The sequence below is a fragment of the Emydura macquarii genome, unplaced genomic scaffold, assembly GCF_026122565.2.
Source record: "Emydura macquarii macquarii isolate MOO-44397 ecotype Brisbane River unplaced genomic scaffold, CSIRO-AGI_Emac_v2 contig_3080, whole genome shotgun sequence".
NCBI classification, from domain to species: Eukaryota; Metazoa; Chordata; order Testudines; family Chelidae; genus Emydura; species Emydura macquarii.
Window position 1 is genome coordinate 770,512 of NW_027133217.1, and position 14,167 is coordinate 784,678.

Here is a 14,167-nt window from a genome sequence, read left to right on the forward strand (position 1 = left end):
GAAACTGAGCGTGATGAGAGATAATGTGCATGGCAACGGGGAGCCCTCTAGGCACAGCTCTGTAGGGATCTGATATAATGGGAATAGCCTGAGAACGGGGGGATTTCCTGTACTTTTGCGAAGCCCTTTTACAGTATGTTGTTTTCAAGAGGGTTTTTATTAGCAAAGATTTTTTGTTGTTTTCCATTTCCTGTGCTTAGTTATCAAACACTCACACTAACACCTAGACCCCATTTCCTCTTCCCCACAACCTAAAAAGACATCTTGATCAATAGAAACCAACCCAGAATAGTGTTTATTATTGAAAATATACAGTATTTCTGAACATCACATAAAAAGCCTACTAGATGCGTCTGCTCTAGTTCAAAATGCAAAATAGATACTCTTTGTGCAGCACTTTGCACAATCCTCGTAACTCAAATATCACCATCACCATCATCATCATCAACAGTATTATTATTTTTACAGAGTTTCCCTTTTTTTTTTTATTTTGAAACCCAAGCAATACACCTAAGAAAATCCTCAGTTGTCCTTTTCTCGCCACCAGGTAAAATAAAGATGTCTGGTGGCTGCTTACACAGTTTCAAATCTATTCGGCTAAGCAGAGATGAAACACAGTAATTTATAGAGAGATTCAGAGATACCATTGAGTTTGTCAGTTTCAAAACCTTGTAAGTGAACAGGGCTGTCCGACAGCAAGACAAATAGCCTGCTATTAAATAGCCCAGTGATTCTCTGTCCAACCCCCCCTCCAGCAGAGGAAGCAGTGGGGAAGGTACACACATCCCGATTCTCCCAAACACCAGCCAGATCCCTTTTTACATGCTGCCTTGCTCACTAGGAGAGACTTTTACCACGCGCAAAGGAGGGGACAGACAATTTACAGAGCAAAACCGTTGAAATCAGTGAGAGCTGAAGTGTGGAATGAGATGGGCAGTTTGTGAAAATAGTCTTTTTAACCACAATCCTTAAAGAAAAAAAAATTCGATGTTTCCTTCCGCCCGGTTGTTTTCCATTTTGTTGTTAGATGCTGAAACTGTCGGAATGGTGCTACCCGTTTTAAATCCTTTTCTTCCTTAAACCTGTTCCCCACCCCCACCTCCGTGCTCCCTCCTTTGTTATATTTTTGGCCGGGTGCCTCAAAGCAGCACCATATATAAATGGGCAAATGTCCACAGAGACACCTGGGGGCATCTTGCTGTAAAAAGAGCACAGTGCACAGAACAGGAGGAAAGAAAGACGAAAAGGGGAAAGGGAAAAACTCGGAAGGTGGCTGGATGGCTGCATGGTCAAACTGCCGCCGTCTGTTTGATGCTGTGAAAGCTGATTCTCGTTGGGGAGGTGGGGATCGACATGGCGCGGGCCACGCGGACGCGCAGAGCGTGGTGGTCCTGCCAACGATGCCAGCGTTTTCTTGTGGCGGAGCGGACCTGAGGGGAGAGAGGGCAGGATGTGAGTATTAGGAAGGAACCCGGCTTTTCCAGTTCAAGGGATGCTGTCAACTTGAAACTAGTCTCCTTTGCCAATGTCGGGGGCTTTACAGTCTAACGTGCATGTGTCTACAACCCCCATCCCTGAAGTACCTGAGCACCTCATAATCTCAGATGTGTTTATCCCCAGAAATCTCCCGGGCAGTGCTGTTATCCCCACTGTACCGATGGGGGCCTCAGGCCTGGAGAGGGTAAGTGGCTCGCCCCAGCTCATACAAAAAGTCTGGCTTTCCTATTTTTTAAAAATGTTTTTCTGTCTGCTGTCACTGTGTGGGAAGCTGACATGCATTACAAAGAGCAACAGAGTGACTCTCTGACTGTACAGCAGATGGGCCAGGGGGACGCGTGGCGCAGAAGGGCTCTCAAATACACAGAGCAGGAAAACATACGATAGGGATGTTTCTCCCTTCCAGACCCTCTCAGCTGTAGTCACCTCAGGTGAAGTGGAAAGATGGTCGTGTGGTTACGGCACTGGGCTGGCACTGAAGAGACCTGGGGTGAGATCCTAAGCTGTGCTTCTCTGAGACCTTGCAGTGCCGGGCAGGGGGCTTTAAAGCCAACCTTGTGCCCACCCATCCTTAGCTTCTCTGCAGCTCCTGGCGTAATTTAGATAGCCCTAGGAACCCCCCAGGGTGGCTGCCTTATGGACTGCAGTGAGAGCTGGAAAAATCGCAGCAGTGTGGCCCTTTTCCTGACACAGCCCTCCCACCACCAGCTCGGCCCCAGTGCCCCCCGCACACTCGGGCTTACGAGTGGGTGTATGGAAGGCTGTTTTTCAGCTGTCTTCCACAGCGCTTTAACTGGGGAATGCTCCTGCAGCCAGAACTGGGGCTTAGAGGTTATGTCTGCACTGCACTGCACTGCAATGACTCGTGCTGCGGGGCTGGTTCATTGCACTGTAGGGGTCCAGGCTCGGGATGGAGCCCAGGCGGTAGGACCCTGTGAGTGGGAGGGCCCGGGAGCCTGGGCTCCAGTCGAAGCCAGAACATCTCTACAGCATCGAAACAACCCCACAGGCCGAGATGGCTGGCGCAGGCCAGCTGCAGGCCTGGACATGCCCTTAGAGCCTTTTTATGCCACTCTAGTCCTTTTAGCAGGTGTAAAGCGGCTGGGGCGGCAGCGAGGGTCTCATCCTTGAGTTCAGTTCCTGACTCTACCACAGACTTCTTGTGTGACCTGGGGCAATCCCGGTGCATCTCTGAGACTCAGCTCCCCTTCTGGAAAAGGGATGATAATACTTCCCCCCTTTTCCCCACCCTTTGTCTGTCTGTCTATTTGGAGTGTGAACGCTTCACCACAAGGCCTGTCTCTTACTATGTGTGTGTACAGAGCCTAGGACAATGTGGTCCTCGATTTTTTTGGTAAGAGTTTAGGTGCCACTCTATTACTAAATAACAATACGTGTGTGTGACAAGCAACAGCCAAACATCTTCAGCCAGCCGTGTGATTGCGAAGTTGATGCGTCCCTTTCAGTTGCTGCTCACTCAGAAACTTGCACATAATATAAATTGGGTGCTATCTACAGTCCCTGGTTTCTTAGGGCAGTCTACACTACTGCTTAAGTCAATCCAACTTACATCACTCAGGGATGTGAAAAAGAGCCCCCGAGCAACTCACGTTACAGCAACCTAAACACTGCCCACACCGGCACTGTGCTGGTGGGAGACGCTCTTCCGCTGACATAGCTTCTGTTTCTCGCAGAGTAATTATGCAAGCAGGACAGCGCTCTCCTGTCGGCGTAGAACGTCCTCGCCAGACGCGCTGCAGCTGTACTGATGTAGCGCTTCCAGGGTAGACCTGCCCCTAGTCTCATTTCCATACCATCATAAAAAGGCTTGACTTATGAAATGATGATTTTTAACCAATAATAAATAGACTATTGAACCTTTCATCCGGGTGGAATGCGTCCTCTGCAGTTATGTCAGAAGCAGGCCGATAAGGCTCAGTTGTTAGGTGATTCGTCTTTTCTTTATAGTGAACATACCTCGTACAAAAAGAAACCACTGGCCAATGGGAGTGGCAGAAAGACAGATGCTGATGTGTGCAACAGAGATGCAGAATGGTGAAGTCAAGTCACAGCCTGGGGGCTTGTTATGTGCTGTATACCTCAGGCAGCCCATCGTGGTTCATTATGGAGCAGTGAAGGGATATTTCCCCCCCTTCTGTTTGTAGGTGAACACGCACAAGGATATGAGCATCCCTTTTTTTAAGAACAGGTAGGACAAACACCCGGCAGGGATGGTCTAGGTTTACTTGGTTCTGCCTCAGTGCAGGGAGCAAGACTTGATGACCCTTCCAGCTCTACATTAATATGATAAGACAAGGATGGCATACAAACATGCTCGGGGTCATGCAGACACTAAGGAGTAAAGGGGAGGGTGGAACTATCCCGTACTGAATGCGGGCTTTCTCCTGTCTTCCTTTTGCAGCACATTCTAGACCTCCCTTTGCACATTCTGTACTCACACATAAACAACATTGCACCAGATGTCGAGGTTTTGTTAGGCCAGAGTGAAATCCACCCCTGGGTACAAAACCTATGTTCCACTTAAGCCCATCCAATCAGTGAATTTCACCTTCCGTGATACAAAAGGATGCTCGTGTGGCTGTACTGTGTAGCCCAGATAATTATCTTGCAGACAGCGTGACAGTCCTGACATAACTAATGCATCTCAAGTGCTCTAGGAACAACACTCTGCTGGGGCGTGGAGATGATGAGTTATTTAATGACCCCTGTATGCTTCTGAGCAATTTGGTTTGACCAGATACTTACTTGGATAATGAAGCCAGATTAGATTTATCGATTGAGCTTCAAGCCAATCAAGTCAAACAGAATGACTTGGAGATAAAGATGGGAATCTAAACAAGCAGTTGTGTGCATGCTTTCATGAGACCGTTCTTTGCTTTAGAAGTTGGAGAAAGGGCAACATGAGCTGTGCCTGGCTATACAGATGAAGCTGTCGTTGTGGGCCGTACATGTGACAATAAGCCAGCACACACTTGGTAATGCCAAACTGCATCTGACAATGTCAAGCATGGGTTAGATTCGCAAAGAAAAACAGACGTGGTGACGCCGAGAGTCCCCAGGCTTAACCTTTAGGCATCTGGAAAATCACTGGGATTCACAACACCTGAGTTCAGCACCCTGGGCTCCCTATACGATGAATGGGGAAAGACAGGCACCTCAGCTAGCCAATGGGAGATGCCAAGAGGAGGGGTACGTGCTAAGCCACACCCCTCTCTCAGAGATAGGTGCCTGAGGTGCTGGGAAGCACCTCCCTGAGCTAGGGATTCTCAGCTGCAAACTCTTGGCATTAGGCACCTATGTCATTGTAGCAGGAGGAGATGGTGCTGCTGCCCACCTTGTCACTTTTAGCCCAGTGCTGGGATGTGGGAGACCCTAGTTCAAGTCCCCTCTCCACCGAGCGGAAACGGGGATGTGAGCTGGGATCTTCCACCTCTCAGATGAGCGCCCTCGCCATGGGGCCATGGGAAATTCTGATGTGGGGCACCCTCAGTGTCTCCTCTTGAAGCTGTTCCACCATGGATTATTAAAACAAAGTCATTGGAGCAGGGGGCATGGATCCTGGGCCCCCCACCTCCCAGGGGAAATGCTCTAACCAGCAGCATATGGAAACGCTCTCACACTCACCCCTCCTTCGTCATTTATACAGTGCTGGAGAGCTTCAGCAGGAGGGACTGAGGGGCATCCCATCTCAGAATACCCCACTGAGAGAGGTGACAGATCCCTGTTCAGACCCCTTCTCCTCAGGCAATGCTGGGACTTGTAGTGGGGACTCCTACAACCCAGGTGAGTGCTGTAACCACTGGGCTAAAAGTGGGTGCCATCATTACCTCCTCCCCCAGTTTGCATAAGTTCACCTCATAGGGGCCTGATCCAGGAAGTGAGGTCTGAGCACATTTATGGGATCAGCTCCCACAGGTGAGTGAGGAGAGGAACATCTCTCTTCCCCTAGCTTGTGCATTGTCCTGGGGCTTAGGCACCCAGATGCCTGGTGTGGGATGGCCGTGTGCACAGCCTCAGAGGTGAGACGCAGGCACCGAGGGAACTTTTACAGCAAAAAAATCTAGGTGCCACACAAGTTTAGTCACCTACGGCATTTGGGGGCAGCTGAGTGGGGGCTTTGTGAATCCCAGTGGGGCCTGATGCTGGGATTTAGGCACCTAACGTGGCAGTTAGGTGCCTAAATCCTATTGTGACTCTAGCCCCATGCTGAGAAAACAATAGAAAAAAAAATAACATTAACATTTAAAAATAATCTGCTCAAAGTCTGGGCTGATCTCTTTACGATAGATGTTGTGCCTATCCATTAAGCATTTCTGGAGTCAATCACCAGCTCCTAGCCACAGCATTAGTATATCAATGACCTGAAATTCACAACACGTGCCTGTAATAAGCACATGGAAGCATAAAGACACAGACGCCAGCATCAATTGTCGAAGCGCGCACAAACAGCCCGAGAAATGGAAATTATCACCTTTGTCTTTATAAGCGACAATCACTTGAGACAACAGAGGTTGTCCGTGCTACTGAATCACATAGTGCAGTTCTCTAAACTGCAACTGTTTGGTCAAAACAACGAGAGTTCTGTGGCACCTTTAAGACCCAGTCTGATAGTGTCAAGTTTGCATATGAGTTCCAGCGCTGCAGTTTCGTGCTGAAGTTTGTTTTTGAAGTTTTTTTGGTGAAGTATGGCAACTTTCAAGTCAGTTACTGAGTGTCCAGGGAGACTCAAGTGCTTTCCTACTGGTTTTTGGATGTTACCATTCTTGATGTCTGATTTGTGTCCATTTATTCTTTTGCACAGAGACAGTCTGGTTTGGCCAATGTACATGGCAGAGGGGCATTGCTGGCACATATTACATTAGTAGATGTACAGGTGAACGAACTCCTGATGGTGTGGCGGATGTGGTTAGGACCGATGATGGTGTCACTTGCTGAAAACAGACTAACACGGCTACCCCTCTGGGACTTGTCAACATGCTTGGACAAACTATTTGTTGAAAGCAATTTATTCATGTGATTTGACCCTTTCTTCCCTTTGCAAATTGAGAACTGATCATGCCCTTCATGAATTTGTTCATTACTTGGAATTATCAAATAGTGTTTACCAGCACATTTGGGCCTATGGGTTATCATGGATTGTTCTTTTGATTACTCCTCCTACTATTCAGTTTGTAAAATTTGGGCGGTGGGATTGGTCAGGGAAGTCACCTGGTTATGGTTTCTGATTCCTGATTGGATAACCTAACCCAGGTATTCTCAAATCTTTGCATACTATGGATCACATCTTATTAGGGAGACTCCTGTGGACAACTCCATTCTCACCATCAGCCATAGGGACCATCAAGGAAGGAAAAGAGAGAGATATAAAACTTCTGCCACTCTTCCTAGACCATTAATAGTTGGCTAATTTCTTGCACCTATAAAGAAGAAGTGTGTGCTAAGAAAGAAGTTGAAGCAGAAGAGCAAAGTGGCTTTACAGATCTGTTTTAGGAGGATGCTTCAAGTGCTGTAGGCAGAATGAAAGAAGTCTAGATATGTTTGTAACATGCTTGGTACAGTGTGGACCCAATCAGTAGGCGTCTCTAGATGCTGTAGCAATACACATACATAATAATAAAGTAGGCAAAGGGGCAGGAATGGGAAGGGCCTCAGGGTTGAAGACATGAAGCTGGAACATGAGCTGGTGGAAAAGAGGGAGCAAATGAATGCATTCAAAGAGGGAGCGACTTGGATCGAATACTGGTAAATGATGATCTTGAGAGCTGCATTTCATACGAATTGGAGGGAGGTGAGGTAGGTGTTGGATAGATGAGAGAGGTACAGGCTGTAGTAGTTAAGCGGGGATGAGCACATTAAGATCATGGTACATAACTTTATATGGTCCCGGACCGTTCAACACCCTTTTGCTTTGCTATTGTGTAGGTGGATACAGCTTCTAGACCCAGACTGCCTAGTCCAAAGGTCACTGAAATAAATGAAAAGGCTCACACTGATTATAATGGATCTGGCCAAGAGTTACCGTTATGTTTCCATAAAAACAAGTCCAAGTAGTGAATTCACTAACAAGTTCAATCTGCCTTCTGCCTGGAATGAGTTCATGCTATGTTTCAATTCCCAGCACTATGCTATTATTTGAGGTAACTGAATTTACTACTTGAATTTTAGACACCTTTGGTTACAGATGGATTTTGGGAACCACTCATGGAGAAGTTGGGTGAAAGCGCCATTACATTCACACTATAATCTAGGTGAGAGGACAAGGTGCGCAGCACCAACTCTCTGACTTTTTCCATTGCTCTCTCTATGCACCAAAAAGATTCAGAAGAGAGTCTGACAGTTATACAGGAAGATCCTTTAAGTTAGAATCAAGGCTATTAATTAAATCTTCAGTTAATGTCTCTTTCATCTCCTCAGGCACCTGACCTCCTATATTTGTAATGACTGCAGTTGCAATAGTCTGGGGTTTTTTTGCTATTACTCTGTCTATCTATCTGTCTAAGCCCCTCACCACGGTATCTGAGGACCCACAGGAATTAGAAAAACAAGCAGATCTTTGATTCTGGATTCTTAGTTTAGGCTCAACATTTAAAGTATGTCTTTAAAAAATCTATTAAAATTATAATTATTTTAAATATTCCCCTGCAGCATTAGAATCCCAAACAAGCACCATCTGCAGTAAATGAAACTCACTGTCAACTGACCAGTCATGTTCAATTGTTTCAAACCGAGTAAAGGGCAAAAAGAACACAAACAAGGAAAAGTACAATTAGATTTGAAACACTCAGTAGCTCTTGTCGATGAGCATAGACCTCCATTTCTTCCCCAGAATCAGTTGTCTGGGAGGCTACCCAAGTCTTCTGTTTGATAGTGCATGTCATCACTGTTATGATGAAAGACAATCTTACATGTCATCAAACCAAATGGGGGGGGGGGGGGCGGGTGAGCACGTTCATTCAGCGCAACTGCAGGAGCAATTAAATCCATTCATGTGGTAAAGACACTTTGCTGTAAACGATGGAGGACTAATGCCCAAGGCAATAGGTCACGGGGCAGGTCAGAGCGAAGTGGACTGCAGGGATTCATTGGTTACAAATTCTGCGGCTAGGATATTGATTTGCAGGCTGTGTGTGTGTTGGCTGAGAAAGCCAGGAGACACAGGTGTGAGCATGACCCTGAAAGGAAGCAGACACACCAAGCTCAGTGGAGTGGCAGGCTTGGGGTTTTGGAGCAAGGAAACTGTCTGCTGCTGTTTGTTTCTACTGTGTTCAGGGAAACAGGACTTTCGGTGCATTCTTCGTAAATAAGTAAGATGACACCAAGAATAGATTGGACTCATAATATTGATTTTTCACCTTATGGAAACAACCCTGCAAGACCATGGATATGGGCTAACCACTCAAGCCAATGGGAAAGTGTTATATACCATTCCAGTTGACAACAAAAGGGGAACTAAAGATGAGCCAAATATAATTATCCAGTATGGAATTAGAATGCTTGAAAAAAGCTGCCATTTGATCATTAATGACCAGAAATTACTCTAATGGAGTAGTTTTGTTTTCTACTTTTCATTTGTTTCAATGCACAGTTGCGGTAATTTGTGCTCATATTTTCAAGCATACAATACTGTGATGTTCTGACTGAAGTTCCCCACTGGTTAATCATGACTATTTGGGGAATCTGGCTGTCAAGTTTATGAATTCTGAACTCTCTGTACGTAGCTTTCCCAACCCACAAATTCCATTTTGATTGTAAGGCTGGTCTTTCCCTCCCTGCTGATTTTCCACTCCCATCTTGAATTAGAATTCCAGAGGGGGGCTAGCACAGGGCTAACAACAAAGGGGCACTAAACGTTGACAATCAGCCACCCAAATGACAAAGGGATGGCTGCTGCCCAGGGCAAAATAGTTTCTCACGTCTGCACTTAGTATGGAGGTCACCTTGGCAATGAGGTCACCTGGCAAAGAATCTGTGATCACCTGAGGAAGCTGAGCAGGATGTCACCTGACAAACAGGGCTGAAAGTTATCAGGGCAGGGACTGCTCTCCCCGGAAGACTGTTCATCTTCAGCTCAAGGTGAAGGAGAAGCAACCCAGCATGAAGAAGCCTGGTGAGGCCGGAAATCCTGCCTCGTTCCCTGAACATTGATAGTCTTCCAAGGGAAGGGGGAGCTAATGAGATTCACTTCACTTGGGATGTTTGTTTTCTGTATGATCTGTACTTCCTGTATGTTTCTCGTATTATTAATGAGCAATAAACTTTTAGACTCTGGGCAAAGTGGCTGTGTGTGCAGTTACCCTGGACCTCCCAAGATAATTAAACTGTCACCCAGAAGGCTCACACTGTCTAGGAGAGTAAAGTTTAAGATACTGGGGTGTCTTGGGGGGTCACCACTGGTCCTGGGGGGCCTGGGACAGGTGGGTGAGGAGCTCCATTTCCATGAAGGGTAACAGACAGAATTGGTGCCCAGGAAATATGCCAAGAGATGAAACAGCATTGCAGCCTGCTGAGATCCAGGGAAGTTTAAAATACCTGGGGACCCAGTCATGGGTTCCCGGAAAGGAGTCGAGTGAGTGGCCAAGATGGGGCGCTCAAATGGGCCCTGTGACAGTAATTATATTCTCAGTAATCTGAGTTCTTGTGTATTGCCATTTGGAAAGGTATTCTTCACATCCTGACCTATGCTATTGGGTAGTGCTGCTGTTATCACCTGCTGTGCTACTTTCCAGAGATGGCTGCATTGCAGCACTGGGTAAAGTGATTCTTGGCTCTGTAAAATAGGTAACATGGGTATATTTTACTCACATACCCGCTACCTACTTTACATACTAACATATATTTAGGTAGCGTTCTGATAATACATGGCAAAACTGTGTATTTGTCAGACACCTTATCTCTATAAACACACAACATAATGCGGGCATTTGCATGTAACATATGCAGCATAGGCAGCGTGTCAACATTTTTCAAATTTTGGCCAAATTATAATGCTGACATTTGAAATTTGGGGGTAGGGGACGGAGAAATGGTGCAACCAGTGAAAATTTCGTCCTGATTTTTGAGCAACTGGAGAGCTTGTCAAAATGTTTATTTCTGAAAAAATTGGGGAAAATGTTGATTTTTAAAACAATGTGTCCCTCCGTTTTTTGACCAGCTCTAAGGGTAAATGCACACACACCCATGCCTCACTTCTCTCTTCTTTCAGACAAACACGTTATAGAGTTTGGCCGCTAAATCCTGCACCATCTAACAATTCTCTACTGTGCACATGCTAACTGAGATTACTCATAGGCATATAACTGTGCCAAATTTAGGCAGATTTTCACCAAGACAGCATATGGCACATCCTTGACACCAGGGTGCTCCCTTTGTCAAATTTCAAGATCCTGTTCCAAAACATGGAGGCTCTAGAGCTTCTGAATTAGACAACAGCAAGAATTTTTTTTTAAAATAGGGGCAAAACAAATCCTTGGAAATGCCTGATCCGTTTTTGCTGAATCTTTCCTAAGAAATTCAACCTGAGGCAGACACCTAGCATGGAAAATGTTAGTCTGAATAGATAAAATTTGACAAAATTATAAGCCACTGAAAACAGGGCCTTATAATGGAAAGTGTCAGGCAAATCTAAGTATAGACAGCACTACCAATGCTGCTTATAACACATCCATACCCAACTATAACTATGTCCAGAGATGTAGGGAAATGGTGGATTCTCCATCTCTTCTTCTTCTTCACCTTCACCTCATCTCTGATTAGGGTTGGCAGGCCTGGTTCTTCATCTCCAAGCTTTCTTGGAATGTGCATCTTCCAAGTTGACAGCCAACCTCCTTTGGCATCTTGTACCGCCTTTTTCTAGGTCTTCATTGTGGTCTTTGTCCTGTGGCTACTAGGGCTATGGCTACAGTGACGGTGGCAAAGTCACCACCATCAGATCGATTTCTCTGGATTGACTGAGCGGTCAGTGAAGACCCGCTCAATCGATCCAGAAATCGACGTACTAACCACCTTCACAAGTGGCGTAGTGCTGCATCGATGGGAATGTGGTTCCCGTCGGCGCAGTGCAGTGAAGACGGTGTGCAGAAGAGGAGCAGAGAAGTCGACGGGAGTTACGCAAGTTTTTGCATAGCTTGCGTAACTCCCATCGACTGCCGCCAAATCTCGGAGGTAAGTGTAGACAGGGTCTAGCTCTTGTGCTCTGAGGCCAACTTATCTCACATCTCTTTGCCTCACGTGACCCTGGGATTTCAGTCGATACTCCTTCAGCTTTTCCATGATGGGAGCTACTTGCATCATGGCTCGTACCATTTTGTGGTGTAGCCTATCAGCTCTCGTCTTACTCTGCATCCACATGAACATGCTTGTTTCAGCAGTGTGATGTAGTTGTTCTTCTCTCTCCTTCATTGGCTAGCATTGCAACCCAGAAATCATGGCCAGCCTGATTATGATCTTATACACTTTGCTCTTCAGTCTACTTGGCTTATTCTTATTGCAGAGAATTCCTGTCAACTCAGACCACTTATAGCAAGAGCTCTCCATGTGGCTTTTAACATCTGCATCTATATTCCCATCATGACTCAATGCTGAACCTAGGTATTAAAATTGTTGCAGTTTAACGCTTCATTTCTTGAGATCTTCCTTTCTGGAAGTTATGTTTTAGTCGAACACCAGTTTTGGGTTCAACATTGGAGTAATCGGGTGAAATTCAATGGCCTGTGTTAAACAGGGGATCATACTAGATAATTTAATGGCCCTGTCTGATTTTAAAATCTATGAATCTCTATATACATATGTACACACACTCCATAAGTATGTGTTATAGTGGAAGCATGCAGCTGACAATATGCAGTCTTGCTATACATTAACACCAAATTACATAGATATATAGAAGTTGAACACATCCCTGAGAAGTACAAGATAACCCCTGGACACAGCTCCATCCATTAAAAAAATCAGAAATAATAAAGCTCTTTTAATCAAAGTACACTTAAATCTACCCAGTAAAAGTAAGCAGTTCTCTCCAGCACAACCTGCTGCTAATCCACCTACACACGCTGCACTAATTAAACAAACATGTTACATAAAATTAAATGTGCTGCTGTGACCTGTCAGTCAATTTAGAAGAGTCTTTTTGGAACATCTTGATCCATGTTGTGATTGACAAATATAAAAGTTTGCAATCAAGGTTTATTGTTGCTAAGTGGTTTGTAACAGAAGTGTAGGCATCCGTGTATGCTGTGTCATTTTCCATAAATTCATAACTTCTCAAAAAATAAATCAAATCTGCCTATCAGATTAAAAACTAATTTAAACAGGGCTGAATCCAATTCACAGTTATGCAAGTACTGTTTGCATTGAAGTCTACTGATAGAATTCAGCTCTATGCACCACTTAAAATCCTCAATAAGTCCCGTTTTCAGGATTTAAGTGGTATTTAGGCCTTGTGCCAGGGGCAAATTTGCTCGTACATATCTGAAAGCAGCCTGCTAATTGAAGGTTGAAATAGCAGGCTTGAAGTCCTACAAAAATAGGTTGTTTTAGGGGCCCCGTTCCTGTGCCATCCAATTTTGGTCAGGTTTGAAACATCACAGGGTCATCTTTTCTCATGCCCTTTCTGTCCCAGGAGAGGCCAGGATATGCAGGAAGTTACAAAAATATATGTTAAAAATACATTACCCAAACACTTGTGAACCACAACATGCTTTGGAGTCAATTGGCCTAGTATTTTGGGTAAAGGTCTGGGTCAGAGCTTGCTTTGTTTGAACTGCTTTAGCCATCCCTTAGCACCGACGCATAGACACTAAACAATCCAACTGAACCGCAATCCATGTCAAGACCATTGCAAAAGGAGGTTCTCATCTTACAAACTGTAACCAGCGGAGAATTGAAGGGTACAGGCCCACTAGGTGGGGCATGCTTCTAAGACTTAAGAGACCCAAGTTCAATTCCCAGGGCTGCCACAGATAACTTGTGCAATCTTGGGAAAGTTACTTTGTTTCTTTGGCCCAGCACTTCAGAGGTATCTAAGGGCTTAAATCCCACTGAAATGCATATGTGCGCCTCTGTAAATGAAGGGTAAGAGCTCTTCCTTATCTGCAGATACGTTATTGGGATAAGTACATTAAAGACTGTAAGGTGCTTGAGTACTACAGTAAAGGGACCCAGATAAATATAGAAGATAATTAGCTGGAACCATATTTCTTGCCCTCAAATGCGTGGGGCCATATCCTTATTAATGGAGCTATGCTAATTTACACCAGCTGGGGACCTGGCCCATGGACTCAATTCTCACTGTAGTCAATGAAGCTACACCTGCCACAACTGGCCCTATGGTTGGATGTGCAATGGTAATTTTGTCCATGGGGCACAGTCCCACGCCAAAACGTGAGGCAACAGAGAAGTAAAAATAGACTTCTTTCTTCTAACGCTATGTGCTAGTTGCAGATAGTAATTTAATAGCCTCGCTTTTCCATAGGAAGGATCTATATACACTACTGCCTACCCCAAGTACTGACAAATCATGAGTCAACCCACCCCCTCTGTGAACCATGAGTTTTTAGAAAAATAAGATAGATGGAGTTCTTTTTATAGGCTTTTCTGCTTTCTGAGCCAGTAGGCTATGCTTTCTCACATTTTCACATTTTTCTCCACAACA

At 45.2% G+C, this 14,167-nt stretch overlaps 1 protein-coding gene across 1 annotated transcript in view; it reads right to left on the reverse strand.

The window, feature by feature from the left end:
- Positions 1-285: 285 nt before the first annotated feature.
- Positions 286-14,167, reverse strand: part of CRHR2 (corticotropin releasing hormone receptor 2) — a 237,009-nt gene continuing 223,127 nt past the window's right edge. Inside the window, exon 13 of the mRNA XM_067530389.1 lies at positions 286-1,430. Within this exon, the coding sequence (XP_067386490.1) occupies positions 1,290-1,430 (141 nt within the window). The 3' untranslated portion in view covers positions 286-1,289. The remainder of the gene's footprint in view (positions 1,431-14,167) is intronic.